At 53.9% G+C, this 27,137-nt stretch overlaps 12 protein-coding genes across 12 annotated transcripts; 5 read left to right on the top strand and 7 right to left on the bottom strand.

The window, feature by feature from the left end:
- Positions 1-1,452: 1,452 nt before the first annotated feature.
- DACRYDRAFT_94354 (ferredoxin reductase-like C-terminal NADP-linked domain-containing protein) lies at positions 1,453-2,618 on the top strand (the record flags this gene model as incomplete). The annotated part of the gene is made up of 3 exons (XM_040777216.1): positions 1,453-1,920; positions 1,969-2,487; positions 2,535-2,618. The coding sequence occupies 3 exons, from the start codon at positions 1,453-1,455 to the stop codon at positions 2,547-2,549; spliced, it is 1,002 nt and encodes a 333-aa protein (XP_040629425.1). The 3' UTR covers positions 2,550-2,618.
- Positions 2,619-2,910: 292 nt separating this feature from the next.
- Positions 2,911-4,487, bottom strand: DACRYDRAFT_78352 (Dus-domain-containing protein). Its single transcript, XM_040776334.1, has 4 exons — positions 4,310-4,487; positions 3,935-4,262; positions 3,318-3,886; positions 2,911-3,268 (listed from the first exon to the last, which is right to left on the bottom strand). Exons 1-4 carry the CDS (start codon positions 4,439-4,441, stop codon positions 2,945-2,947), a joined length of 1,353 nt encoding a protein of 450 aa, XP_040629424.1. The 5' UTR covers positions 4,442-4,487; the 3' UTR covers positions 2,911-2,944.
- Positions 4,488-4,738: 251 nt separating this feature from the next.
- Positions 4,739-5,579, top strand: DACRYDRAFT_106600 (uncharacterized protein; the record flags this gene model as incomplete). Its single annotated transcript, XM_040768303.1, has 5 exons — positions 4,739-4,906; positions 4,959-5,076; positions 5,133-5,293; positions 5,352-5,478; positions 5,530-5,579. 5 exons carry the CDS (start codon positions 4,739-4,741, stop codon positions 5,577-5,579), a joined length of 624 nt encoding a protein of 207 aa, XP_040629423.1.
- Positions 5,580-5,600: 21 nt separating this feature from the next.
- On the bottom strand, positions 5,601-9,786 carry DACRYDRAFT_21611 (SNF2 family DNA-dependent ATPase). The gene is made up of 14 exons (XM_040772465.1): positions 9,718-9,786; positions 9,565-9,666; positions 9,447-9,515; positions 9,174-9,392; positions 9,053-9,120; positions 8,888-9,003; positions 8,551-8,831; positions 8,054-8,501; positions 7,642-8,001; positions 7,236-7,592; positions 7,114-7,183; positions 6,743-7,057; positions 5,868-6,696; positions 5,601-5,822 (listed from the first exon to the last, which is right to left on the bottom strand). Exons 1-14 carry the CDS (start codon positions 9,724-9,726, stop codon positions 5,715-5,717), a joined length of 3,351 nt encoding a protein of 1,116 aa, XP_040629422.1. The 5' UTR covers positions 9,727-9,786; the 3' UTR covers positions 5,601-5,714.
- A 2,147-nt stretch (positions 9,787-11,933) lies between these two features.
- Positions 11,934-13,327, top strand: DACRYDRAFT_106598 (uncharacterized protein; the record flags this gene model as incomplete). The annotated part of the gene is made up of 3 exons (XM_040768302.1): positions 11,934-12,122; positions 12,177-12,400; positions 13,180-13,327. The coding sequence occupies 3 exons, from the start codon at positions 11,934-11,936 to the stop codon at positions 13,325-13,327; spliced, it is 561 nt and encodes a 186-aa protein (XP_040629421.1).
- A 477-nt stretch (positions 13,328-13,804) lies between these two features.
- DACRYDRAFT_94350 (Myo-inositol-1-phosphate synthase) lies at positions 13,805-15,839 on the top strand. Its single transcript, XM_040777215.1, has 3 exons — positions 13,805-14,245; positions 14,293-15,585; positions 15,633-15,839. The coding sequence occupies exons 1-3, from the start codon at positions 13,989-13,991 to the stop codon at positions 15,739-15,741; spliced, it is 1,659 nt and encodes a 552-aa protein (XP_040629420.1). The 5' UTR covers positions 13,805-13,988; the 3' UTR covers positions 15,742-15,839.
- A 97-nt stretch (positions 15,840-15,936) lies between these two features.
- DACRYDRAFT_21609 (ubiquitin-domain-containing protein) lies at positions 15,937-17,331 on the bottom strand. The gene is made up of 4 exons (XM_040772464.1): positions 17,275-17,331; positions 16,862-17,226; positions 16,238-16,804; positions 15,937-16,179 (listed from the first exon to the last, which is right to left on the bottom strand). Exons 1-4 carry the CDS (start codon positions 17,303-17,305, stop codon positions 16,054-16,056), a joined length of 1,089 nt encoding a protein of 362 aa, XP_040629419.1. The 5' UTR covers positions 17,306-17,331; the 3' UTR covers positions 15,937-16,053.
- A 218-nt stretch (positions 17,332-17,549) lies between these two features.
- Positions 17,550-20,042, bottom strand: DACRYDRAFT_21608 (uncharacterized protein). The gene is made up of 6 exons (XM_040772463.1): positions 19,933-20,042; positions 19,445-19,877; positions 19,007-19,390; positions 18,403-18,948; positions 18,119-18,351; positions 17,550-18,058 (listed from the first exon to the last, which is right to left on the bottom strand). The coding sequence occupies exons 2-6, from the start codon at positions 19,831-19,833 to the stop codon at positions 17,919-17,921; spliced, it is 1,692 nt and encodes a 563-aa protein (XP_040629418.1). The 5' UTR covers positions 19,834-19,877; positions 19,933-20,042; the 3' UTR covers positions 17,550-17,918.
- Positions 20,043-21,878: 1,836 nt separating this feature from the next.
- Positions 21,879-22,882, bottom strand: DACRYDRAFT_41093 (ribosomal protein S5 domain 2-like protein; the record flags this gene model as incomplete). The annotated part of the gene is made up of 3 exons (XM_040774500.1): positions 21,879-22,113; positions 22,204-22,353; positions 22,581-22,882. Coding segments are annotated over 3 exons (687 nt in total), but the record flags the coding sequence as incomplete, so codon positions are not given.
- A 154-nt stretch (positions 22,883-23,036) lies between these two features.
- Positions 23,037-24,421, bottom strand: DACRYDRAFT_115584 (uncharacterized protein). The gene is made up of 4 exons (XM_040770036.1): positions 24,151-24,421; positions 23,624-24,098; positions 23,329-23,569; positions 23,037-23,275 (listed from the first exon to the last, which is right to left on the bottom strand). Exons 1-4 carry the CDS (start codon positions 24,263-24,265, stop codon positions 23,171-23,173), a joined length of 936 nt encoding a protein of 311 aa, XP_040629416.1. The 5' UTR covers positions 24,266-24,421; the 3' UTR covers positions 23,037-23,170.
- A 419-nt stretch (positions 24,422-24,840) lies between these two features.
- On the bottom strand, positions 24,841-26,128 carry DACRYDRAFT_115582 (uncharacterized protein; the record flags this gene model as incomplete). The annotated part of the gene is made up of 3 exons (XM_040770035.1): positions 24,841-25,459; positions 25,515-25,920; positions 25,987-26,128. 3 exons carry the CDS (start codon positions 26,126-26,128, stop codon positions 24,841-24,843), a joined length of 1,167 nt encoding a protein of 388 aa, XP_040629415.1.
- Positions 26,129-26,390: 262 nt separating this feature from the next.
- On the top strand, positions 26,391-27,109 carry DACRYDRAFT_106591 (DUF1649-domain-containing protein; the record flags this gene model as incomplete). The annotated part of the gene is made up of 4 exons (XM_040768301.1): positions 26,391-26,525; positions 26,583-26,678; positions 26,730-26,809; positions 26,860-27,109. 4 exons carry the CDS (start codon positions 26,391-26,393, stop codon positions 27,107-27,109), a joined length of 561 nt encoding a protein of 186 aa, XP_040629414.1.
- Positions 27,110-27,137: the final 28 nt, after the last annotated feature.

The following is a 27,137-nucleotide window of genomic DNA, read 5'->3' as shown; positions in this document are numbered from 1 at the left end:
TTGGCAGCAGTACCAGAGGTCGAGGACGTGTGGTGTTGGGCCAGTGGGGGAGAGGCGGAGGACGGAGGAAGGGGCCACAGAGCGGGGGAGGACGTGAAAGTGATGAGCTTTTCTGGGGGTTTGGGAGCAGGTTGCGTGATCCTCAGGGTGGGAGGGGAGCGGGATGGGTGGGGTAGTGAGGAGGTCCGGGTATGGTGTTTTATCCTTTACGATTAGGGGCAGCCAGGCGAAGGGAAGGAAGGGGATGCAGAGATGCAGTGGGTAGGGGAGGAGAGCGCGCACCTCGCTCAGAGTGGGCGGGTTGTGTCCGTGCGTAGGTGCGAACGGTGCGGGAGTGGCAGTAGGTGTGGGCGGATCGGTCGACGCTGGGGTAGTGGAGACAGAGTTGAAGCTCACGCTCATCCCACTGTCCGTCTCGCTCTTCTCAGACCCTACTGGCTCGGTTGGAACCGACGTCCCAGCCGGTGCAGAAGCAGCAGATACGGCTGATCCAACACTAGTCATCGACCCCGAGTGACTCAGCCCGAGCGGGGTAGGAGGAGCAGTGGCAGCATGTATGACGGGCACGTCAGGTATCCGTACGACCGTGACGTTCCACAGCTCGCCTACGTCCCGTCCTGGGTCGACAGCGGGAAGATAAGTCCTCCCGCTCCAACTGCATAGGTCTTGTACGAGCTTGTCCTGTAGCAGTCCGTCACCGTACTGGGGTGCCAACGACGAGGGCGAGTCTTGCAACGCCTGTTCTTCCTCCATAGCGGTGAAAGCGTCTCCCAGATCCCATCGGTCTGGCGAGGCCCTCCCCACCGCTTCGAGCGAGTCGAGGCTACCGCGCCTCTTAGGTCGTACCTCCCACTCTTCATCCTCTGCGCCTGGACCACGTTCGGGCCATCCAGTGACGGGTGAGTCTTGAGGTCCCCACTCCCAGTTGTTCTGGTCGTACACTACTGGGTCATCGAGCAGTGACGGCGGAGGGGGTGAAGGCGTAGAAGGCAGGAGCACGGGTGGTTTGTACTCCGGGTCCTGCATGACAGGCTCAACAGCGAGGGAGTAAGGTGGTATTTCCGGACTTGGCGCTGTGCTTCGTGGATGTGTACTATTTGGCAGCACAGTAGTGAATGCTGAGTGCAGGGTGCCTGGCCGTTGTGGTGGTGGTAGATGGCCGTAGAAAGTAGAGGGAGGAACGGGAGTGTTGTTGGAGTTCGACGTCGCTTTATCTTGAGTAGACGGCGGCGGCGTCATTGTCTATAGAATGGTATGAGAGTGAGATATATGCGCATATAGCAAGGTAACGTATATGCGCATACACTCAACACAAAAGGGACGCGAATCCTTATCACCTAATCAGGAAGTTATATTCATTTGATCCCGCATTCTGATTATGTAAGCGAATAATCTCAATGTAGAAAGCCATCAGTGACGATATACTCCTCTCCTTCTCTCTTGTCGACCACCATGTTCCCCCTTCGTCCTCCCCTTCTTCGCTCCCTCCTCACCCGTCGTTCACTCAGTACCGCGCCGGATCCACTACCAAAGGACGCCAACTGGCCACTCTACCTCTCCATATTCGGTGTCTCCGGTCTCGCCCTCTGGGTCTACTGGCAAAAGACCGGCCAACTCCAATGGGATCCCGTCAAGAACGCCCAGGAGCGCAGGAGGGGACCGACAGCCGCCTTGGATAGGGACGAGTTCCGCACGTTCGAGCTCAAGCGGAAGGAGCCGTACAACTACAACACGTCGCGTTATGTCTTCGCACTACCGGAGAAGACAGCTACGCTCCTCCCCGTAGCAGCTTGCGTGCTGCTCAAAGCGGCCGACGATGAAACAGGACCGAAGGACGACAAGGGACGCCCCGTCGTACGCCCCTACACGCCCATCTCCGACAGCAGAAAAGTCGGCGAAGTCGATTTCCTCATCAAAAAGGTGCGCTCCCACGTCCTTGCCCCCTTAACTGCTAACATCCTTGTACAGTACGAAACTGGCAAGTTCACGCCTTACCTCTCCTCCCTCGAACCTGGGGATAAGATCTCAATCAAAGGCCCTCTCCCTAAATTCGCGTACGAGCCCAACAAGTTCTCCCAATGTGGCCTCATCGCCGGCGGCTCAGGGATAACCCCCATGTACCAACTGCTCAAGCACTCACTCTCCATACCCGAGGACAAGACCCACTGGACACTCATTTTCGCCAATGTCAGTGCTAAGGACATCCTCCTGAAAGAAGAGTTCGATGCGCTCGCACAGGCACACCCGGACCGGCTCAACGTCGTTTACGTGCTTGACAAGCCCGAAAAGGGATTCACGGGACCGACGGGGTACGTCACCAAGGAGCTTATCAAGCAGCATCTTCCTGGGCCAGAGCTGGGCGAGAAGACAAAGTTGTTTGTTTGTGGCCCACCGGGACAGGTCGCTGCTGTTGCTGGGAAGAAGGCGGGGATGAAGCAGGGTGAACTGGGAGGGGCGCTCAAGGATCTCGGGTATACGGAGGACCAGGTGAGCTCATAGTATCACGTCGATAAATGCTGCTGACCCGAAGCTAGGTGTTCAAGTTCTAGATGAAGGAATAGATATAAAATAAAGCATCTGTATTGGTTTTACCCACACGAAACAATAACATATACGAGAGAAAGGAGGCCTTCAGTCCTGTAGGATGTGTTCAAGCTGAGTATCCAGCACTCGAAAAGTTGATTGGTCCGGCCCGCGAGATCGACTCGTCCGTTGACTGTCCTGGCGAAGGCCGACTCGTCCAGACAACCACGCATCATGTAAGATTAGCTGTCGCCATTCCCCGGGGCGCATGATGATGGGGGGCGGCACGGGGACACTGAATAGGTGATGTGGGAAATCAGTCAGTTGATCGATCACATATTTCTAAACACCGGCTTTCTGTCTCTGGTCCCCAGGATATAAACGTCTACTGCAGTGACAGTCTAAGATACACGTCTACACTCTACACAGGCGACACCTCCCGCACGCGCTTAGCTTCCCGCTCCTCCAAGCTGCTGTTCTTCCTTTTCAATTCCTCCCTCTCTGGCTTGTCCGGCCCCATCTCCACCTCGGCAAGAGGCGCTGGCAACGCACTCTGCTCCCCGCCCGTTGATAAAGGCGGCAATGCACTCGCTGGGGGAGCCTTGACTGCTGCTGGCTTTTGTTGCGCTGGTGGCGGACCAGGGCGAAAGTAAGGCTGCGCCAGCCAGTGCGGGATATGCCGTTTCCCATCCAGGAGTGGTCCTATTTTCCCTTCCTCAGCATCACCTGCCGCGCCTGCGTCTCTCTGCACATGATCAGCATCCAACCCTAATAACGTAGGTAGAGAGGCTGACCTCCATCCGTTCCCCAAATTCTCGCACTACGTCCTCGTACTCTTTCACGACGTCCTCCAACTCTCCCCTGCCCGATATCGCCCCTATCTTATTCCTCAAATCCTTATTCCCCTCCAAAGCCGGTCTCAGGAGCTTAAACACATGTCCCTTGATCGCGCTCGGCGGCGTGCGTGTCTTTAGCTGTTTCACAATCTCCAGGTATTCAAGCGCAAGTGTCCAGTGCGCGGGGTTCGTACGCGCAAACAGGGCTGGGTTGTACAAGTTCCCTTCAGCACTCATGACTCCGTCCGCGCCTGTCGCCTCCAGACAACGCTCGACGTCCTCCCAATACAACACATTGCCATTAGCGAACACGGGGACGGAGACGGCGCGCTTGACAGCGGCGATCTGGGCCCAGTCTGCGAGACCGGAATTGTGCCCTCGTTGATCGCGTGTGCGGCCGTGGCACGTAAGTATTTGCGCGCCAGCTCGCTCCATCATCTGAGCGTATGCGACAGTGCGCTCCACGCTGGGCAAGACACGGAATTTGGCTGTGACCGGGATTCTGAGGTTTTCGTGCAGAATGTTGACTGCGCCGAGTGAGCCGAATAACTGGTTAGAGGTGGGAGTTCACTCACTTAGAGAGTACACAAGATCCCAGTCATCCTGCAAGAATGATCCGTACCGCCCCTTCCTCGCAATATCCTGCGGACAGCCCAAGTTGATATCCACCGCATCACAGAACGGCTCTACGATCTGCGCAGCAGCGAGAAGGGCCTCAGGATCGTTGGCACAAAACTGAACGATCAAGGGTCGGTCTTCTGCACCCCCTTCTTCGCCGTGTATCATGTCGAATACCTTTTTGCGGAACTTGTCGCCTGCGTGGGGAACGGCAAACGTTTTTGCGCTGATCATCGGAGTGTAGACTAGTTGAGCGCCATATTTCCGGGAAAGTATGCGCCAAGCCTATTGATAATTAAATGTGGTTCTTCATCCCTTTACGATCGACGCACCAGTTCACTCTGATCGACCATCGGGGCCACGACAAATTTCGGTGATCCCAGCACCTCTCTATAGAACTCATACCCGCCCAGCTTCCTGCTAGTACTCCCACTCCCACCATCCCTGAGCATCACATCGACCATAGGATTGAGAAAAGATAGAACGCGGAATATTGCCCTGCCGGTATTGCGAAACCAAGCCAGAATGAGAATATGCCTCAGGGTAGGAAAAGGGCACTCCCCAGCAGGGTCCCGAGGGATTTCCACCACGGGCGCTTGAAATTTGTCAACATGACACAGCCACAAAATCATCGGTCGCGTGAGTGCGTTCCGGGAAGTACTTCAATTAGAAGGCAAGTGACCAGCCATTTATTCCAGCCAGCGCCGAATAATGCCGCTCATCTCTTCCTCGACCGTTACCCCGTATTCACCATACAGAAGATGTTTGAAGATACATTCTCCCCAGATGCACCTCCAACCGCGGATGAACTCGTCAAGGCCTCAGCGATTGACCTAGATGTCGAGGACGGGTCAACAGTCCCTTTCGGCAGCCTCATCTCCGACTCGGGAAAGACTGTCGTCGTCTTCGTCCGGCATTTCCACTGTTCTGTACGTCACCTTTCTGTTCTTTTTGCCACATGGCTGAATAGTACATGGTTAGATGTGTCAAGATTATGTCACCCAGCTAGGAAGCATACGAGAGGAAGCACTCGATGCTGCCAACGTGAGCCTTATCGTCATAGGGTGCGGGGACCGGAGTGTGATTCCCGAATACCGAGGTCCGTCCCCCTCTTATCACTTCTTTCTCGGTCTAACTTATAACTTTTGAGAACAGAAAGGACAGAGTACAGATATCCTATATACGCCAATCCTAGAAAAGAGCTCTACGTCGCCCTGGGCATGACGAGACGCACCTTCCATGCTGCCCCTCCGGGTGAGGCACCTAAGAGCTACATACGCGCCGGGAAATGGGCGTACGCGATCCGCGGGATAATGGTATGCGTATTCGTCTCTTTATATGAGAAGCGCTCATAGGTATGCCCGGAACGTGTAGAAGGGACCTCTCAGCCATCCCGTCTCGTATATCAAAGCAGGAGATAACCAGCAGCTAGGAGGAGAGATCATCTTCGAGCCTGGACCCCAATGTACATTTGTGGCACGAATGAAGCATACTGCAGACCGTGAGTAACCGCGCATTGGCCAACGATTCATGGCGCTGATACGCATGACAGATACCGAAGTGAAGGATCTCATGGAAAAGGCTGGCGTCGAATACCCGTAATGACGACCCGTGCGGGCTCGAGTTTTCATAATAGTATTGTGCAAGCTACGGAAGGTGTAATGCAAGCGTTCAGATATCCTACAATGATGTACACTACAGAGAACAATGGTTTGCAAGCAGGGTTGAGGCGAAGGCTCATTTCTTCGACTTCTTTGCCACGATACCATTCGACTGCACGGGGGCCGGCGACGCGTGCGACGGGGGAGCATCCTCAGCTTTGATGTCATCCAACTTGCGCTTCTGCTGTGCTTGATCAGAAATAGACATATGTGAAAGGGGTCAACGTACCTTCCCCTTGTTATTCTCCTTGTCTGCATTCTTCTTTGTCTGCTTAGCAGGCTTCTCGTCGTCGTCGTCGTCTGCCACCTCGCCAACTTCACGCCTTAGCATATTTAATAGTGTGGTACAGCGGCGACTGATCTCCGCCGATGTTCGGCTCTTCATAAACCAATCGAATCGGAACTGCGGGAATTGTGAGATGTCCTTCTTGATCAGGTCGAACACATCGTCACGCGAGAGCTTGTAGTGCTGTAGCCGCACAAGCAGATAACGGTCCTCCTCCTCGCTCCAGACCTTGCCCTTCGTGACATTGTAATGGAGCTCGAGCTCCTGCATGGGGTAAGAGTATTGCTTGACCTTGTGGTCCAAGATTTCTTGCGTCGAACGGGTCTTCTCCCGCTTCTGTTCACCTTCCTCGATACGTTGCAGGATACGTTCCTTGTCTTCGAGTTCGTCGATGCGAGCCCAAAACACCTTTGCATACTCCTGCACGTCCTGGACCGTCTTGTCCTTCCCAATCTCATTGACGATCTCTTCCCAGGAGTCTTTACCGAAGTCAGCACTTCCACGAATGAAGGCTTGGTAGTCTCGTCGTTGCCAGTTCTGGAACCCATGGGTCGATAGCTCATCCTTTTCGGCATTTTCCTCTTCAGTCAGGGGCACTGCATTGTCAATTATCTCCTGCTCCTTTGCCCGACGTGCTTCCCTGTCCTCCAGCGTGTCCTCCTCATTCTCTGGCTCAGGGAAAGGCACCTTGTAATCTTGAGTTTTGCGGAAATAGTTCGACTCCTTCTCGTAGAGTTCAGCTAGCCGTGGCGGGAAGAATTGGTAGTCATTGCTGAGGAGGGAGTCAGCTTCGATTCTGTAAAACATGACGTGCTCACATAGCAACCTGCTTTGGTGCCCTCGGCATCTTCGGCTTCGGCGGAGCAACAGGACCAGCGCGCATGGTTTCCTTGTAATATTGATCGATGGAATAATTCGCTTTGCGCGCCCGTTTCTCTGGCTCCAGCCAGCTGAGTGACATCTGCGCGAATTTGCGGCCCTCGAAGTTTTCACCCTCCCACGTCTGGACAGTCGACTCGGTTTTGAAGTTGGTCAATTCATCCAGATTCAGTGAATCATATTTGCTTTGCAGTTCGGCGGTCATCATTTCACCACGAGCGATGATGGCATCTATGTCCTCGTTGACCATCATGCTAAACATTGAAATGAGTATATCGCCACTATGCTGCACGTTATAGGGACTACTCACTCATCGGTAGAGTTTGCAATCTTCTCGGCGCCGTGATGGATCATTTCTAATAGCTCGTCTTTGCTCGCAGCTATAAATGAAATGTCTAATTCGAATAATATGGGATGTAGACTGCCCCTCACCTTTCTGTTGTTGGGCAGCTCCTCGTTGCTGCTGGATGACGAGCTGGTCCAAACGTAACTTTTGAGCGGCACGTTCTAACATGCGCTCCTCCACACTGCCTTCCGTTATGAAACGATACACGTAAACTTGCTTCGTCTGACCAATACGATGGGCGCGATCCATGGCCTGCAGATCTGCTTGAGGGTTCCAGTCGCTGTCGTAGAGGATGACAACATCTGCAGTTGTGAGATTAATTCCAAGACCGCCAGCACGGGTCGTGAGCAAGAAAACGAATTTCTCGCTGCCTTCCTTGTTGTACTCGTCGATAGCAGCGATGCGATCTTCGTGCGCCGTGCCACCGTCAATCCGGCAATACTCTGTCCTGATGTGAGAACGCATCAGGGCGTTAGGAACGGTTGTACGCACGAAAGCCACGAAACATGCAATAATCCTCCAAGATATCCAACATACGGCTCATTTGGCTGAAGATGAGCACACGGGAACCTTTAGCCTTCATGGCCTGAAGCAGCTTGTCGAGGATGACCATTTTTCCAGCATTCTCGACCAGGTGTACGTCAGTCGTGTACGGTGGCCCAGGCTCCACACCGTCAAACAGATATGGATGGCAAGTGACCTTGCGCAACTGCATGACTATGTTCATCAGCCGTGTCTTGCCTTCCTTCTTCCCAGTCATGCCTCTAACGGCCTCGATATCTTTCTCCAAGACGCTTCGGTACAGTTTGCGCTGCATTTCGGTGAGGCCAACATAGAGATTAGTCTCCTTCTCTATTGTAGATCTCAGCATATCTGGCTAAATGCTTTCTCTGAAAGCACGTACTTGGTAGCAAACTTTTCTCGACATCGCTCTTCACACGCCTGAGCAAGAACGGACGAAGGATCTTATGCAGCGCCCGCACGACGCGCATGTTCTTTTCGTCGTCGTCCATTTCCACGTCGCCGCCGCCGCCAATATCCTTGTGCAAGAAGCTCTCCAGATCTTCATAATCTGTGAAGATCTCGGGACAGATGAAGTTGAGCAGTGAAAAAAGCTCCTGGAGGTTGTTCTGAAGGGGCGTTCCAGTGATCAGGAGACGACCTTCAGAGGCCAGTTCTCGAACAATTCGCGAGAGAATGGAGTTGATGTTCTTGATCCGGTGAGCCTCATCAATGATGATATAACCGAAAGAGAGCTTCCTCAATGAAGAAGTCTCACGTAGACACATCTCGTATGAGGTGACGCAGACCTCGAACTTCTGCGGGAGGAGGCGCTCTTGTATGATTTGTGCCTGCAAATAGATCAAAGTTGCGGGAGGAACAAATAGAAGTGTCACATACGCGCTCTTCCCGCGTGCCCTGCAACACTACAACATTGAAGTCTGGGATCCATTTCCCGAACTCCCTCGCCCAATTGTCCAAAGTGCTTTTCGGCACAACAACGAGGTGCGGCCCTCCCTTGTTCCTATAATACTTGAGATAGCCAAGGAAGGACACAGTCTGAAGTGTCTTTCCGAGGCCCATCTCATCGGCTAGGATACCGTTAAGGCCATGGTGGTACAGGTCCACCATCCAATTGAGACCCTGAACCTGGTAGTCGCGCAAGGTACCGCCAGTAACATCTGGATTATACTCGTCAGCAGCCGCATAAACGAAAACCATGTCGACGTGTACGCACAAGGCGGAGATGATTCAAATACGATAGCTTCATCCTCTTCATCCTCTTTCTCGTTCTCCTTGAGCAACTCCTCGTCCTCTTCCTTCTCGCTCTTACGGTGCCGGTGTTCAACCGCCCTGCATTTGATATCAGTAACCAATATATTTGACGGATATCATCACATACGCGGCCTTTCTACCCTTCATCTTCTTCTCTGGCTCGATGATGTCATTGTACGCAGGATCGCGCGCCTTCTGTACCAAATCCATGAGCGTCTCCCAGGATGTCAAACGCATCATGAATGTACCTTCGCGTCCATGAAATGCTGGAATAGTTCCGTTTGACCAAGCAAATAGCTGTACCGCTTCATAGCGGTCGCGACCTTCTGTTTGTCCAGCTCATGCCGCCGTTGGGACAGCTCACCATCCTGCGTCTTCTTCTTGTGCCGTCGTTCTTTTCGGGCAGACGCTGCGGCCTCCTTTGCGCGAGCTTTCGCGCTTTGAGGTGTCTGCATCACACCGTTAGGCTGGATTAAAAGTACATTAGCACGGCCTGAAGCTTAGAAAACTGCCGTGCGCGCCTCATATGGGTCGTCCATATCCATATCGCTCTCCTCGAGGTCCGACTCTGTCTCCGGCGCGCTAGAAGCCTAGAACGAACATCAGCTCCAGTAACCAATTACAAAAGTGAATACGGACCGGACGCGACGGTTCTGCGCTAGGCATCACATCGGAGAGGATGCCTGGATCGTCATCTGGGACCTGGAGCATATGCTGGGGTATGGCAGAGAGTGTCGGTGTCTGTCCAGCTTCGTCAATATCCATTTCACCAGTAATTTACAGTTGCCGCACTTGAGTCATGATGTAGCGAGTTGATGTCCAGCTCGTTGATGGAGATATCAGTCTAGGGGTGAGGACAAAGTGATGGTCGCGGAATAAGGAGTGCAATGCCCTTTGGGCCCTAGCCACGACAAAAATAATGAACAGTCCCGACGCGTGCTCGCGACGCGTGTCTATTTATTCCGGTCATAATCAGGTGTATCTTCTCCGATGTCACCTCAACGTACATCTCGCTCATAGGTACGAGATCACATTTGTTTACATTGATAGAGTTCACTTGTATACAGTTTCCGAATCTTCAACTGTTTTGCGAAGTCTTCACCCCTCAATGTGGAGGATATAGCTTGAGCGTTTAGCTGGCCAAAGCGTGAGGTAGCGTCCTTGCATTTCGCTTGTAGACTCCTTCTCACTGCCGTTATTGGATCGGCCAAATCATCCCTTTGTTGTCCAGCAATCAAGCGCATACCCGAAATGCATCGTGATCAGATTTGTGCTCGTAGCATTCCTTCCGTGCGTGTATGCGTCTTGTCGTTGGTTGCTTCTTTGCGTTTGAAGAAGTTTAGCGCTCCTCCCACACCCCGGGATCCTTCGTTCATTGAGGTGGGTCGTGGTCTTACTTTACCCTTAGCAAGGACTAATTTCACTTTTACTGTCATTGAGCCTGGCCGCGATAGGACCAATGCTTCCCGGCAACATGACTAGTTCGTGTTCGGATTCGACACCTGCTCCCAATGTCGATGCATCCATACAGATGCGCCTGCTGGCCCGGAACAAGGCCGCTGCCTGGAGTACCTGTGCATGTCGCTCCCAACCGCATGATACCCGTTACTCCAAATACTCGAGCTCCGCCGTAACGGCATCGTGTAACCTCTGGATTGCGAGTGCCGTAGCGACCTCACAATGCCGTCATGACAAGATATTCATTGCATGTAGTTGGTATGCCTCTTGTGCTCTTTTCGCATCTGCAATTCTCATGTTGATCTGCGTACAGTCGTCATCGTAAATTGCGGTAGAGCGGTGATACACCGAAATGCACCGTCTGTGTGCGGTACGATCAGCTTTGTAACCACGATGATCACAGACCAACGCACGGACCTGACAGGAAGTCTCTTGTTTCTCTCGGTATCGATGTCTCCCCAGAGAACAAGCTAAAGAAGGAGCGAAAAAAGCTTGCGAACAGCAGCGGGACAGTTCTGCTTTATCACCTCCTCCGCAAAGCTCTCACTCACACGTTATTCGTGCTCTTCTCCCACCTCCTTTCTAAGCACCTTTTTTGGCAGGTTCACCTCCAGACACCTGAGTATCACCTCAGGCACTCAAAGGGAGCGGTATCGCCGCCACAGCGATCTTGGATGCTCTTCCCACTTTACGGGCACTTGCACAGAATCCGCCATATCCATTCTCGTATGTCTGTGTCAAACGCCCCCCCCCCCCCCCTTTTTTTTTTCCCTCCCCTTCCCCCGGTGCTGAGGAGCACGCTGACTGTTCTCCGAAAAGCGCAGACCGGAAAATCCGATCGCATAATGAAACGAAATGGAAGGTCATGGACGAGTTTCCGTCTGGCGGAAACACGTAAACGAGCCCGCCAGTGCTGGCCTTTCTGATCAGCAATATATGTATATTTTAATGCGTTGTTAACATCTGGTACGGCTAGAAGGCTTCGCCGGAGTCGGTGTCAGCAACACGGCGATCTATACAGCCATTTCAATCGTTGTCGGTGAATGCATATTCAACCATTCACAAATTAGGCTTACCAGATGAGCTGGTCGGATTCAGACCTAAAAGATCTTATTAACCTCCCTGACTGCCCTATTCTACCTTAGACAAGACGCACCCGATATGCGGTGCAACCACAAGGAGATGGCCGATATCTCTATATGGGACGTATATATATATTCAAGGCATGTGAAACAATTTACTTCAGGCAAGTGTCCAGAAGTTGATCACCACTCCATGTACACAGAGCGCGGGGCACCAAGTACATAAAGAAATGCAACTTTGCAGCAGTAAACCCCAATTGTGCTGGTTACACTGTTCAACTTTACGTTCCTTATTCATATCACTGCAGACGGTGCTGGTCGCTGCTCTGCTTCATTCCTACCATTGACAAGCAACTCCGCTGCACATTCTGCTCTGCACCTTTCATAACAAGAACATCATTCGCCAACATGCTACTCTCCTTCACCCGAATCACTCTGCTCGTCTCACTCTGCATAACTGGAGTCACGATGGTGATTCCAATAGGATATTCCACAATACAGGAACGAGGGTTGGAAGCAGTGACCGCCGATAAAGTCGTGTTAGGTCGGGAGGTGTTCGACAGGGAATCCGACAGTGGCTTTGAGCGACGATGGGTAGATGATGATGATGATGATACGACTGCTCTAATGGCCCGCCAGGTCATCAAGAAAATTTCCGTGAGTTCCGATCCGTTGGGACACTCAGATTGCTGATCGATTGGAAACATTCAGAAAGGATCTACGATTACCTTCCGCTCGGATCCTGCGACGGGCATTTCTCGCAACGGTGTCACGACGGCAAAATCTGAGGGAGCTTCTGAGTTGCACAAGAGAGTATGGGTTAGGCTTGGTGATGGTGAACTTCAGGGTGTACGTCGCAAGGACATCACAGGTGTTGTAGAGGGACCTAAACGTGACAAGAGCAGCAGGAAATGTGACTGGTTTTGCGTGGTGATGTAATTGTCGCAGAATAGAATCCGATTTGTTCGCTGCTGGAACCTCACTCTTGACATCCACCCCTCTGATCTGTCTGTGCTATCCTATTAGGATGACACGGGGTTGGTAATCATTTCTTGTTTCAAGAACAATGTTAACTTTGGGCCTGTGGATGCTGTAGCAAGTACTACAGCCTGGGGCCTCTTTGACTGGATTCTTGTCGACTCATTGTTGCTGAGTCAAGCCCTACTCCTTGACAGGTTTTGCCAATACACCTCAATAACACGCACTCCATTGCTACCATTCCAAACCTGCAGGTAGCGAGACCCGCTCTCACGTACATGCTCTACCTATTGCTTTACAGTGACTAGTCCAGTCAACGTCCTCTCCGCCTCAAGCCTGATTTGGTCTATGCTCAAGCATGAGAGCGCTGGAAAGATAACAGGGGCCACAGAAGTGGTTCAAGACGAAAACAAAGTCCCTGAACTGAGGATCCTTGTCTATCCGATCTCAGGCCGACTGCCAAAGTCATCTGAATCTCCACTCCTGGCACTATGCGCTGGATAGTCCTAGCATCCAAATTTCAACATCTATCACCCCCAGATTATCATCAATTGAACAGAACGCTTGAACAACCCAATGACACGGAACAAGAAAGTAATCTATGTGCCCGAGGCGGGACCGACATTGCCGGTGTTTTATATGTCATCCTCCACCAGACCGATCGAAGCAACTTATTAATACTCACTTCATAAGGTCACGCCACACAAGACCCCGCAACGGGGCTGATCTTCTGCAGCGGCACGATCGGCTGTGACAAGGAGTTCAAGATTCCGGACGGTGTACAAGGACAAACAAAATTACTGCTGGATAACATCATCAAGGTTCTTGCCGCTGCGGGGAGCTCGCTGGATCAGGTGCTCAAGGTGAACGTGTATCTCATATGAAACGCGATTTCGGGCCGATGAACGAGGTGTACGCTACGGTGTGTGCCTTTCCGTTATCGAGGTGAATGATATTGACCGGCAGTAGTATTTCAAGCAAGTGCCTGCTCGGACGTGTGTGGGTGTTTCGGAGTTGCCTTTGGATGCACTTGTGGAGATGGAATGTACTGCGCTTCCATTGTCGGAGTGACACGTGTGTAGGGTGAACAATGAAATGATTTAGTGCTGTGATAGGCAAGAGTGATTACCCCTCATGGTCATTGTGAACCGACCGTGTGGATATTGATCAATGCCGACGCCGGCCAAGGGGGAAAAACCCTTGTTGTGTCATCACGGGTCCCGCGGCCGATGGGCGCTTCCCCGGCACGGCTGACGTCCCGCCTTTTATCCGCTCATTCCCGTTACTTAAAGCCTCCCATTTCCCACAGTTGTCCGACTTGCCCTCTTACTCTCCGCCTCCTCAAGTTCATAGGTACTACAGTACTAACCCTTTTCAGCACCTCAAATCCCCACAGTGGATGTTCGGAAACGGACTATACTCGTGCCACAATACTCATAGAGGAATTAAACATACCTCCCCAGCTGGGCGGGTCCATTATCACTAATCATCAGTCTTACCTCTCGATACAATTTCGAACCTAAACAACTATTCACTGAGAGAAAAATGGCACCCCATGCGACTGGTCCAGCTCCCGAGCTTGGGCCGTACACCGCACCCCAGCCACCGGTCCATCCAACCGCAGAAAGGAGGGACACCGTCGTCCTCGTCGACTCGGACCGTACTACTTACACCGAGGAGCACATCACTGCCAAGTTCACGTACCGTGGTGCGCAAGTGACGCGGGAGGGCGGGGACATCAAGGTCACGCCTACCAAGGAGGAGTTTGAATTCCGCACTAAGAGGAAGGTGCCCAAGCTCGGGTGAGTCTGCTCTCCCCCGCACGAGGAAGTCCTGACCCAGAGCAAAGAATCATGATCATCGGGTTGGGTGGGAACAACGGGTCGACGTTCACGGCCACCATCCTCGCGAACAAGAACCACGTTACGTGGTACACGAAGGAGGGGATCCAAGTACCCGACTATGTCGGAAGTGTCCTGCGTGCATCAACGGTGCGCCTCGGCACAGATCCCGGGACAGGGAAGGACTTTCACCTCCCGGTGTGCGACCTTCTCCCCATGGTGCACCCGAATGACATCACCATCGGTGGGTGGGACATCTCCAGCCTCCCTCTGGACGAAGCCATGCGCCGGGCTGAGGTGCTGCCCTACGATCTGCAACGTCAGCTCGTCCCGCTCATGCGGGGGATCAAGCCTCTACCGAGTGTCTATTACCCGAGCTTCATCGCCGCTAACCAGGGCGAGAGGGCGGACAACGTCATTCCCGGCTTGAGCAAGCGTGATCACCTCGACCACCTCCGCAAAGACATCCGCGAGTTCAAGGTGGCGAATAACCTCGACCAGGTCATCGTCTTCTGGTCCGCTAACACCGAGCGGTACAGCGCTATCATCCCCGGTGTGAACGATACGAAGGAAGCCCTGCTCGCAAGCATCGACGCCAGCCACCCGGAAGTGTCGCCCTCGACGCTCTTCGGCGTCGCCGCCGTGCTCGAAGGTGTGCCGTACATCAACGGAGCGCCGCAGAACACCTTCGTTCCGGGACTGATCCAGCTTGCTGAGTCCCGCCGCGCGTTCATAGCAGGCGACGACCTCAAGTCGGGGCAGACGAAGATGAAGTCCGTGTTAGCAGAGTTCCTCGTCAACGCGGGTATCAAGCCTCTTTCCATCGCGAGCTACAACCACCTGGGCAATAACGACGGGTACAATCTCTCGGCCGAACCCCAGTTCAAGAGCAAGGAGATCTCCAAGTCCTCCGTGGTGGACGATATGGTCGCTGCTAACCACCTCCTCTACAAGCCCGCTGCGCAGATGGCCAAGGAGTCCGGTGATCCTAAGGCGAAGCCAGAACACCCAGACCACATAATCGTCATCAAGTACGTGCCCGCGGTGGGAGACTCCAAGCGCGCACTGGACGAGTACTACTCTCGGATCCTCATGGGCGGAAGGAGCACGATCAGCATCATGAACGAGTGCGAGGACTCGTTGCTCGCGACGCCGCTTATCATGGACTTGTGCTTGCTGGCGGAGCTTCTGACGAGGGTACAGTACCGCACTACGCCAGAGGAGGAGTTCATGCCGCTGTATAGCGTGCTCTCCCTCCTGAGCTATATGCTGAAGGCGCCGCTTGTCAAGCCCGGCACTGAGTGAGTCGTACTACGTTCCGTTCAGACTGAGGTTGACATTTGGACAGAGTCGTCAACGCCCTCTCAAGACAGCGGTCGGCGCTGGAACAGTTCCTCAAGGCCTGCCTAGGGCTGGACAACTCCGGTGACCTGTTGCTCGAAACTAGGACCTGGTAACCGGGTTGACGCACCGAGTCTCCAAATACCAAAGTATAGATCATGTTTATTAAGAATTCGCGTCCTGCAGCTGTTTGAATGAGAAAACCCCTGAAAACCCAATAGCGCGTGTTTGTGTCCTTTGGAGTCAGAACTATGCACGTCCTATCCGCTCAGAACCACCGACCGGACGAAATCAGGACGACGAGCTCTAGGCACATCTTGATTTCTGGGCATATCCGCTCTACTAGTACATCATTACATGTAACAGCAGCTACAGTCCTCCACACATCCTACATCCAACCAGGGCGTAACTCGAGCACAACGTTCAACTCAGAGCCCACCGCCATTGAGTATATACTCAACGGCAGCGTTCACATTCCCCCCTGTGGCCATGAGCGCACGTATGTTCTGTTGGGCGTTGGTGAACCCCATCGTCTGAAGCTGGCTGAGCTGAGTCTGAAACAGTCGGGTAAGACATTGCCACCAGGTCGATCAGGGGTAAAAGCACGCGTACCTCGTAGCGCTGTTCAGGGGGCCGGGTATCAGCTGGCTGTGCAGGGGCGCCGAAGCCTCCCATACCGCCCATCCCTCCTGCGAGTAGGTTCATCAGGTTGGGATCGACCATCCCATAGTTGCCGAAGGGGGTGACGGGGGGGACGGCGCCTGTCCCTGTGGGTGGGGATCCAGCTCCACCGGCGGGGGTCGTTCCCGCACCAGGGGCAGCAGGAGCAGCGCCAGGAGTCCCAGTACTCCCTGTAGTGGTGGGAGTGCCGAACGCTCCCGGAGGAGGGAACGTCGCTCCCCCAGCAGCGCCTGGCGCACCATACATCCCGGGAAATCCGCCCATACCAGGGTTCATCCCCATGCCCTGCAGCATCCTCTGCATCTGTATCATCTGCCTAATCGAATCCGGATTGGACATCATCTGCCTGAACTGCTCCGACTGGAGCACCTGCCGGACTTGGGGACCCATAGCCGCGAGCTGAGGGTTGGAGGCGATGATTTGGTCTAGGATCTGAGGATTGGACATGAGGTGGGACATGGACTGGAGGAACTCGGGCGAGTCGAGCATAGACTGCATCTGTAGACAGCGTACTGTATCAACTTGTGAACAAAGATGACACATAGAGAGACGCACCATATTAGGATCGTTCGGATTAACGCCCATCTGCGCAAACGGGTTGAAACCAGCCATGACGCCATGGCCCGCAGGTCCGTTAAGCACCGTGAGCGGGTCGGTCGGGTTCTGTCCAGTCTGCATCGTCGGCAGCTGCTGGCGCGGAGGCTCGGCATCCCGCCTCACCGGGCTCTTGACCATGTGTACCGTATGTCCCGAAGCGAGTTTGTAGGAAGACAGCGCGTCGTCGTCCTTCAACACACGACCGGAATAGATGAGTCGCTGTTGCGCTGCGGGGACGTCTGCGCATTCTGCGATGGATTCTTTGAGATCGAGAACGGTCTTGTCGAGTGAGATTGAGATTGAGAGCTTGAGCTCGTTGGGCCCTGTTCGGGGGTGAGCTGCGGTGGTGAGTGGTGAGTGATGAGACGTACCCTTTACGTTGATGGATATCTCTTCTGCCATGATGGTGGTAAGGATGAGAGTGAGAAGGAGAGACGAGGACGACAACGAGGAGAGGGATTACAAGTGTTGCGCCCCTCGGTCCAAAGTGGCCTATCTAACCGCCGCATTACACAATCGAATCCACTCGAACACACTTTATCCGATCGGAGCCGAAGAGACACAGCCACATCAATCAACACACACAAAACAAGTTCTTATTTCAACTCTCCCTCGACTCACTTTCCAACTACAACCACAATCATGCTTCTTCACGCTTTGAATTACTTTCAAAAAGAACCTAGCTAGAACTAACGAGACATGGGGAGATGGGGCGACCTCGACCCCTTCACAAAGCAAGATATGCGTAGCAACAAGGCATACTAGTACAACTTTGAGTGGCAAAAAGCGCACGTGCGACCAGGCTCGCAGATCGAGCAGGCACGGCACACGGGTGGGAGTAGTCGAACCTACTTCCTCCCTTCTTCTGGAAAAATGCAAGCCCAGACCAAAATAAAACAAAACAAGGAAACGATGCGGAGCTCCGAGGGTCCGAGGGGAATGGTTATATACAAAGAAGGACCAACGGAGCTTACCATAGCGATACCTAAAGGGCTGTCTATGCATCTGTAGACTTTTATGGGGCTGTCACGGGTGGGGGAGGCGACCCCACGGGACCACCAGGTGTGGGCACGGCGTGATGTCCAAGCGGTGGGGGAAGTGGCATCATCCCGGGAGGAGGAAGAGGCGGCCCAACCGGTCCGTTTAGATGTGCACCTACACCATGAAATGTCATTGAACATGCGACGGCTCCCCTGAATGTGGACAGTCCCTTACCGTCTTGGTTGACCCACTGCTCCATGTTCGGCTCCGGCACATTCGGCGGCACCACTCCCGGCGGCATCTGCATACCGGGAGGCGGGGGAGGAGGCGGGGCCCCTGGATTCGGGTCCTCCACAAGCGGACGCTTACGCCGCTTCGGTGGCATTTCGTACCTGCACGTTTGGCCATGCTGAGAACAACTACCGCACTGCGGATGCACACGATCGCATTTCACCTTGCGGACACGGCTGTAATAATCTTAGCGGAAGATTCGAACCTGGATAGTGTAGTGAACCTACCACATGGTGCAGGATCCCACGGTCCTCCGGGGCCTGTCGTCACCAGACGCATGCGGATGAGCCATGTCTGGCAACATGCCCTCCACGTGGCCAGCCTCATCAGTGGACTCGTCGCCCTCATAGTCTGTTTCCTCCTGGAGCTCGTCTTCTTTCTCCTTCTCGCCTTCTAGCTGGTTCACCTTGTCAACCGGAGGCATGGGAGGCGGCACCTGTCCAGTCCTATGCGCATCGACAAGATTGGCTAGAGACGGGCCCGGTATGAACTGTGTTGGAGGGGGTTCGGGAGAAAGCGGACGCAGCTCCTCCGGCTGAGCCCAAAGAACCGGTTCTTGCGCCGGGGCGTGTGACTTGCTGGCATAAGGGTCCATCAGGTTGGGTTGGCTTGTCAAAACAATGGCTGCCGCTACGGCTTCGGCTTTTCCACCACGGCGGTAGCCAACACGAGGACCGCGCCGCTTCCGCTCGGTGTCGTATAAGCATTCCGCCCTGAGGCGTGCGCAACTAGCGCAAGGGGTGCAGCCGTCGCACCGCGTTTTCCGTTGGCGACTATGGAAAATTCCGTCAACACAACATTCTGATGCATGCATGCGTTTCGACTGCTCACCAGCCCTGACAGGCAAATGTCACCTTTTTGCTGGTGTTTGGCATGGTCTCGCCCTCGCTGGCCGAGGCACCCTTTGCCGATTTGACCGACTTGGTTGGGGAAGGCGGGGGGAAAGCGCCTGGCGCGGAAGCGAAGGAAGCCTCAGGGGATTCCCCTGTGTACTGCCTCTGCTGGCGCCCTGCCTTGCTGGCGGAGCTCTCTGCCACTGCACGCTTCACGTTTGTTTCGAGGAAATCCTCCAAGCTATATGGTCCAGTTTTGGTGCGCCTAGACCCTGCGTGAGGGCCACGCCGGCGGCGCTCAGTGTCATACAAGCATTCTGTTTGTGAGCGCACACAACGCGCACACGGTATTCCACCGTCACAACGGGTTTTGCGGGCGCGACTGAAAGCACTCTTTAGCATGCACATAGCATACAAAAGCAGGATATATGCTCACCAGTTCTCGCAAGCAATCGTAACTTTCCTGCCCGATGTCTCGATCTGCAGCGGTCTCTCGGTGTCTGACAAGGGAGTAGTGTACATCGGCTGCAAGGGACGCTGCAGGGGCGTCCTTGGTCCCTCGTGCGTATGGTTCGGACCCGGGGTTCCAGGTGGCATCAGGGGAGCACCTTGCCCCGAGTGCGGAGGGACGGCGTTACCGCCAGGTGCAGGTCCGTTGTTCATCGCGTTGATGATGTTGGCATGAGGAGCAGGCTGGGGCCCTTCCTGGGCGATATTGAGACGCGGAGTTGGAGCCCCACGCTCGTCTGGAGGCGCGTCATCTGCTTTGCGCTTGAGGGTGCCGTTGTAGACGCCTGCAGACGCGAGTGCGGGGTCTACGTCCATCGGCGGGTTGCCTGGGACTGCCGGGAGGAGTCCAGACGGGACGTCTACAGAGGAAAGGGTGAGTATAAGGGGAATATATGCGCGGTAAATTGTACGCACCTGTGGCGTGTGACCTGTGTTGTATGTCTGTCATTGGTGTCTGGCCCACTTGTGACACGGTGGGATGCGCGTCGCGTGGGGGGAGTGGATCGTCTCCAGCGTTGTGTGGAGGGATGACCTCCATTAGAATATAGTCAGCACAGGTTCGATGTTTAGTCAGGGGGTGACGGGAGGGAGAGAAGAGGGTGAGCGGGTGAGAGGAGAGGGATGGAAAGGAGTAGCCGGGAATAAATGTAGTGGGTGACGGGAGAAGGGAAGGGAAGGGGAGAGGGGAGAGAGGGGGAAAAGAAGATGACAGCCAGCACACACCTTTTTAGATGAAGAAGGATGAAGTTGAGGATGTGTTGGGTGTTGTGGTGTTGTGTGTTGTTGTTGTTATTCGTCCGATGTGTCGTACTACTGTGGTTAGTCTGGGCGGTGCTCTCTTGCACGCGGAACCGAGAGGGAAGAAGACCAAGGTCGGGGTAAAAAGGGTTTGTCGGCCTCGGTTGAACGCCTAGATGTATATCTTTTTTAGAGAGAGAGGCGAGAGGCGAAAGGAAGCGTGACCCACCACAACCCGCGCACTCGATGTCACCCTCCCCCGGAGTCGATTGCCGTGCGGGACGGAACTGTTAGACTCTTCGGAGACGGCGGAGACAAGGCGACCACCTGAGTCCTTGTGTCGCCTCGCTTGCGGGGGCACAGAGATGGGATAGGACCCCGTATACACCCTAATAGGCTTCCGTTGTGGACCATAAACCCGTGGCCACCCTCTTCTCTCTTCCCACCGATGCGGGGTCCTGCCAGCGCTCTCACTCAGGTTGAACCCTCGAGCCATCTCTGCTCCCGTCTGGGGGCGCCGCCGGCATTCTTTGATCCCGTGTTTCATATGCTACAGGGGGCACTGCATCTCAGTCCAGCCTACCACTCGCCCCTTTGCCCTTCACCCTCGCAACGAAAGGGGCCAGAACGAAGAAGCAACACCCATCATCTTCTATCTATTCTAACTTTCAAAATACTTTTCATATTGTTCCATCCGTAACATACCGATCAACACTCCGTGTCTCAAATATCAATTCTTCCCACGGGAACGTCCACTCGGCGTTGACAAAGACAATCATGTAAACAGTTACAATCCAGTGCCAGCGACAATGTCCCCCCCCGTATCAACTCCCCGCCCCTCTGACCACTATCTCCTGACACGACCTTGTTAGCCAAATAGCTAATACAGACTCGCCGAAAAAGTCAAATAATCCGCACAGGTCTCTCCGGGTCCACCCCCGCGTGCGCCCGGGTCTCCCGCTCAATTTCCCGTCCCGCTCACCCTTCCGTACCAAGTCCGTACTCCCACTCCTGGGGATGCGCCCACCTCGGAATAACTCGCTTCGCTTCCCTCCCGGTACGCATTCTGGAATACCGTGACCCCATGTGCGGCTCGCACAGCTGCACCACGTTCAACATGCCGGACACAATTCGGGAGAAACATGCCAGTCCATCGGACCACATTTGCCGTCTTCGGTCCCACTCGACCGCCGACCATCGACCATCATAGAATTGTCAAACTGATAACCGGAGGTCCAGTCGTGATCAAAAGAAACAGCCGGACAAAACCCTGACTTTTGTCCTCTTTTCCTCTATCTTCATCATTCTATCCTCCCCCTGCCGACCGCCGGGTGCTTCCACATTCTCGCGGTAGCATGCCAATCAGCCGTCTTACTGAATTCAATCCTTGGCCACGGGTCTCCCCAAAACTGCCATGTGGGCAGAGAACCACGATTACACAGATATGCCCTCTTCTCTTTTGCCAGCACACCCTCCGCAGCTCGGCGATACGCTCGATCCAGGTAATGTTTGGAAGTCGGAAGAACTCGCAACAGCCGGCGGTACATGCTCGCTAGCTTCTAGACAAACTAGGATAATCCCGATTCGATGTTGGCCCCTGTCCCATCTTTTCCTTCCCCTTCTCTCTCATCGGAAATGCGCTCTCTCGCCGCGGCGCCTCCGCGGCTCAGAACCGCCTTCACGCTCGAGACTGCCTTCTCCCGTGCCTTTATCAGACGCTGAGCCGTGCCTACGTCAGGCGGTTTGCTCTTCAACAGTCGCTCGTACGACGTTTGCCGCTTCGTCGGTGATGCGGTCATAGCCGTCTCGCTACTTCCGGTCCCATCCGGAGGCGACGGCTTTGGAGCTGATGGTTCGCTTGCCAGTACTACCGGAGTTGTGATTACTCCGGCATCAATAGACTTGCTCGGCTCCTCCTCGGATCTAGCCGAACCGGTCGCCAGCAACGCCCGCAGGTCCGCGAGTTCGTTATCCAGGGCAGCCAGTCGAGTGATCAATTCTTCGACCTCCTCGTACGATTTGAAGAATTGGCACACTTCTCGCGCACAATCCTCGATATGCGTAAACCGCACCGGTCCCAGAAGCACACCCCCGTACCTGACCACCGGCGAAACGTAGCAAGTCAGTACTGTGCTGTCCTCAGGAGAAGCAAGTGAGGGTGAAAGTGCATTGGAACTGCCCGCCAATCGCAGTCTGCCTATGACGCCATGTTCGCTGGGCAACGGAAAATCGGTTCAACTCCATCTCCTCCCTTGCATCGGGTCACCACCCCCTCGGTCAGATATAGGAATCAACATAATTGTGAAGCTGCACTGAGCACCTACCATCTGGAGACTACAACAAGCGCATCAGATACACCCTCTTTCTCCATTATTCCGAGTATGCGCTTCCCGCCCCATTGCTCTCCGTCGTCTCTGCTGGCAGACTCGACCCGAAAGTCATCCGGTCCCGTGAGACCAGTTCTTCCGGGTTTCAACGACAGAGTTCTCCACGCAGCCATGTTGTGATCTGCGCCTGTGTTGAGGTTGGCCGATATGTACTCGACTTCCTTCACGGAGTTAATGCGATATATTCGGCCTGCGAATGTCGATTGCCGGTCTTCAATAGGAGAGGAAACATGGATCGGAACCGGAGGCGGCTGAAAAATAGGAGCGAGTTCTTTGTTAGAAGAGGTCCGGCGTGCTTCTGCCCATTCGGCACCAACCCGTTTTTGACATCGGTGTGAAACACTGCTGCTGGCGAATGGCTGGGGCAGCATCAATAATACGAAACAGAATTACAATCCACTCGAAAAGGAGAGGTAGGGACATCCTGCCTGAAGCACAGGGTCGATAATAGGAACACAAACACCTAGATCACATCCAAATCCAACCTTACACTGTCCGACGACTGAATAACCAATATGAGCATACGTCTACGTCGAAGACGCGTCGACATTGGCAGCAGGTGGCGCATTCCAGAACATGAACTTGGGCATGTTGCCGGGAGGCATTGGTCCCATCGCAGCCAGGCTCAAAGCCTGTAAAAGTGGGATCAACGCTTGCTAACGCTGGAGTAAGACGCGGGACGCACCTCAGTCAAGGAGGGATCCCCCGGCATAGGAAGAGCGCTAAACTTCATTTGCGGCATCTCCTTCGCGAATGAATTAGCCTTATGTCTCGCAGACATTCTCGCAGACTTCTTCTCTTTCGCAAGAGTGGACTTGGCTTTACCACGGAAGCGACGGAGATCATCGTAGAAGCAGTCCTGCCCGAGCCTCACACATGACAAGCAAGAGGGTCTGGTCTCGTCACACTTGATCTTGCGCTTGCGGCTGCATGATGAGTAAGATGATTAGGATATGAGCCAACGGGGACTGTATGCGCACCAGTAGTGGCAGGCAATGTTCGCTTTCTTGGGAGCGTGATCAGGATCGTGAGGCAGGGCAGCCTTCGATTTCCTCTGATGTTTCTTCCCCGGCTTGTAGTCCTCGTCATCCTCTGGCTTTGGGTTCTCGTCTGCCTCCGAATAACCTTCATCCCCCTCCCCAGATGGGGCTGAGTCAGCCTTGGGTGGCGGGACGGGGACAGGTGCCGGCCCATATATCAAGCCTGGCATTGGAGGAAGTTGACCATTTGCGTAGTACGGCGGCAGCTGATAACCCGGAGGAGGAAAGGGAGCGCCTGGTGCACCGGGGGGATATGGGATTGGTGCAAATCCCCATGGTGGATAAGGAATGCCGTAGTAGCCTGCAGGAGGTTGCAACAAGTTTGTAGGAATTGCCTGTTCAGTGGTCGGTGCTATCTTTTCGTCGTCTGTGACATGCGGAAGAGGATACGGAAGCGGGGCCGGAGGAGGATGAGCTACGGATGCAAGGTCAGCGCAAGGAAGCAACCAACCGACACGGCAACACACCTTCGACGGCCTCGGGCGCTCCCGGTGGCGATGTTTCCTCCGCATCGCCCTCCCTCAGCGAGGGATCAACAGGCGCGGCGGCGGCGACGACGGCGGCCTTGCGTTTGGGTGCCATCTCTTCACTATTCGACAGTGGTGGTGTAACCGAGGCTAAAGGACGTTTGTAAACTCAGCGGCGACTGGGTGGCGTGCAACCCAAGGGACCCCGCGACTATGTTTTCATACCCCCAAATCACGTGTGGCTGTCCACCCTGTTCTGTGTCAACAATGCACACAATTCTTGCCATCGAGATACTAGTCATGCAGACTGATAACAGCAGGGTGATTTGGTGGAAAGACATCAACATTGTAGTGGATCGTGGTTTTGTTATGGAAGGTGCAGGGATGGATGCGGAGAGTTGTGTGTCGAAAAGAGAGGTAAGAGTAATACTGTATTATAGCGACCAGCGCACGAGGGCAGAGTAGTTTGTTGAAGATTGACTTGGATCGTGACCAGCACAATGGGGCTCATACTCCAGCAGAAATGGGTCTCTTTAACATTGAATGGCACCGTAACATGTTATGAAACAATTCACTACAGTGATTGTAATGATACACCGGTCACCGACAAGGACTCGTGTGACGCAGACTCGCTAGACTTTCTAATGGTGTCTAGCGCACCATTATAAACTATGACAATTGATTGGGAAACTAGCTCTTGTGTCCCCGTTTACGTTTCTTTGGACTAGAGGAAGACTCGTCCTTGGCCCTCCTCTTCTTTGCCTTGGGTGATGTCGTCTTTGGTTCCACATCCTCAACAGAAGACTCAGCGTGGTCCTGAGGGCTATGATGGGGCGAAGGTGTTGGGGATTGCGGAGGACCAGACACTGACCTAAACAGGGAAGGATATGGTGGTATATTCTGGCGTGCGAGTGCAGCTTGTAAAGTGGGAAGCGCATTCAAGATCGCAGCGGCAGTGATAGCACTCCCTTCGAGTGCTTGGGGTGATACTCCAGTATCCGGAGGTGAACCTGCGGAAAACGATGCTGGAAACGGAGGTGGGGGAAACGTAGGAACAGCCTGGCAGTTGGAGGTCGGCGGAGGAGGTGGTAGAAGAGCAGAGCTTGATGTGATGCTGGTGGTGGCAGCCTCCTTTGCCTTCTTCTTCGGCTGCTTCTTTGACGGGGGAACATCGATACCCAGAGCAACAAGAGACTTCCTACCAGGTCCACGTGTCCGTCTGTGATCATCGTAGTTACAGATCTGATCGTATCGCACACAAACAGTGCATTTTGGTGTATCACCACTGCACCGCAGCTTGCGATGACGACTGCATGCAGAACAGTATAAGAATCGGAGGGGCGAAAGGAGCATAAGAGACGGACCAATAGCTACATGCAATGAATATCTTATCAGTGACCGTCGTGCGAGGTCGCTGTGGCACGGACAATCCAGAGGTTACGCGAGGCTGTTCCGGCGGAGCCTGAGCATTAGGAGCAATAGGTATCACTCCGCTCGGAGCGACAATCATAGGTCCTCCAGGCAGCGGCCTTGCTCCAGGTGGGAAAGGGGCATAAAAAGAAGGATATAAGGGTGTTCCGTCTGGTGCTACCGGGATGTATGCAGGAGGATAGTAGGCGCCTGGAGGAGGATATGGCCATGGAGGATGAGGTGGTCCTGTACCCAGGTGTTGTGAGTTTGGTCCAAACTGAGCGTAATATTGTGCATAAGCGCGTCTGGCTTCCTCTGCTTGTTGACCGTAGGTGACTGAAGGGAGTTGAAGGTTTTCTTCTTACCGGAGAGAGCGTAAATAACCCCGTCAGTCTCCGCTCGACGGGAGAAAAGGAGGCATCTCACCGACTGATGCCGCCTCTACGATCTCTTTCTCTCCTTCCTTTGTTGTTCCTTGCTCACTGCCGCTCTCTTGTTCGCTCTGCTCGTCGACAGTGGGTTTCGTTGCTTTCCCTCCCGTCCCTACCCCTCTCGTTGAGGTGGACATGATCGTTTGTTGAAGGAGGATACGCTGGTTCCCGGGGTCTCTGATCTGCCTGTACTACGGGAGGTGACCCCCTAAAGTAGGGTTGCTCTCTTAGACTCCGCCGTCTTCCGCTGTTCCGCAGTTTCTTTGACATACACGCGCTCGCTCAGTATCTTGTCTACTCGGTACCTCCCTTTGCTTACTACCTGGAAATGGAGACGAACATGCTCATGACGGTCAATATGGACCTCGTACGCCTCTCGTGTTGTTCAGATTCATCCTCATGACAGACTCGTACAAGGTCGTCGAGAGGCCAGCAGGCAAAGAGGCTCTGCGTGCACTTCTCCACCTCATCCTCTTTCATCGACTTTTCGGTTGTATCAAGCCGAGAACAACAGAGATATTTGACCTGACGTTGGTTCGCATCCGTCTGAAATGATTTGTTGGACAAAATGACCGATGCCCCACGCTGTAGCCTGCAGTGGATGAGCCAGAAATCGATAATATCGTGAACATCAAGATTGACCAATTTTGGAAAACTCTCGAGTCGTCGGCTAACTCTCGAGCGCAAGTAAGTGATGGTCCAACCATCTCCCGCAGTCCTGTTTACAATGAAATGTAGATGATCGTTGTATTCTCGGAAAAACGAACAAAGAAGAGCTGGTTTACGAGTAACGAGGAAGAGGTTCCATGGGAGAAATGGTCTGTTGTACGACATCTGGAACGAACTTCTTCCGCTGATAAGTGGGCAGGATCATCGAGGCACAGTTGACCAGCAAAGCGGATCCGCCACAACGCAACAACGCTCAGAATTCGGTAACCCGATCTCACCTACAGCGCTGCATGCAGCGCGTTCTGGAACACGTGGACGAGAAGCGCGACGCCGTTCCACCAATCCAGGCCCAAACACTCGTACCCTTCCCTATGTCCATCACTGTTCCCCATGTACCAGTGGCAGATCAGAGAGCCACGTCTGCCGCTACTGGGAAATACGGACGATGACATGACTATCTGACTCTTTCAGTTGTTT

This window comes from Dacryopinax primogenitus (assembly GCF_000292625.1).
Source record: "Dacryopinax primogenitus strain DJM-731 SS1 chromosome Unknown DACRYscaffold_7, whole genome shotgun sequence".
Lineage (NCBI taxonomy): Eukaryota > Fungi > Basidiomycota > Dacrymycetes > Dacrymycetales > Dacrymycetaceae > Dacryopinax > Dacryopinax primogenitus.
The sequence above is the reverse complement of the archived record's forward strand: the minus strand, read 5'-3'. Positions and strand labels throughout refer to the sequence as shown.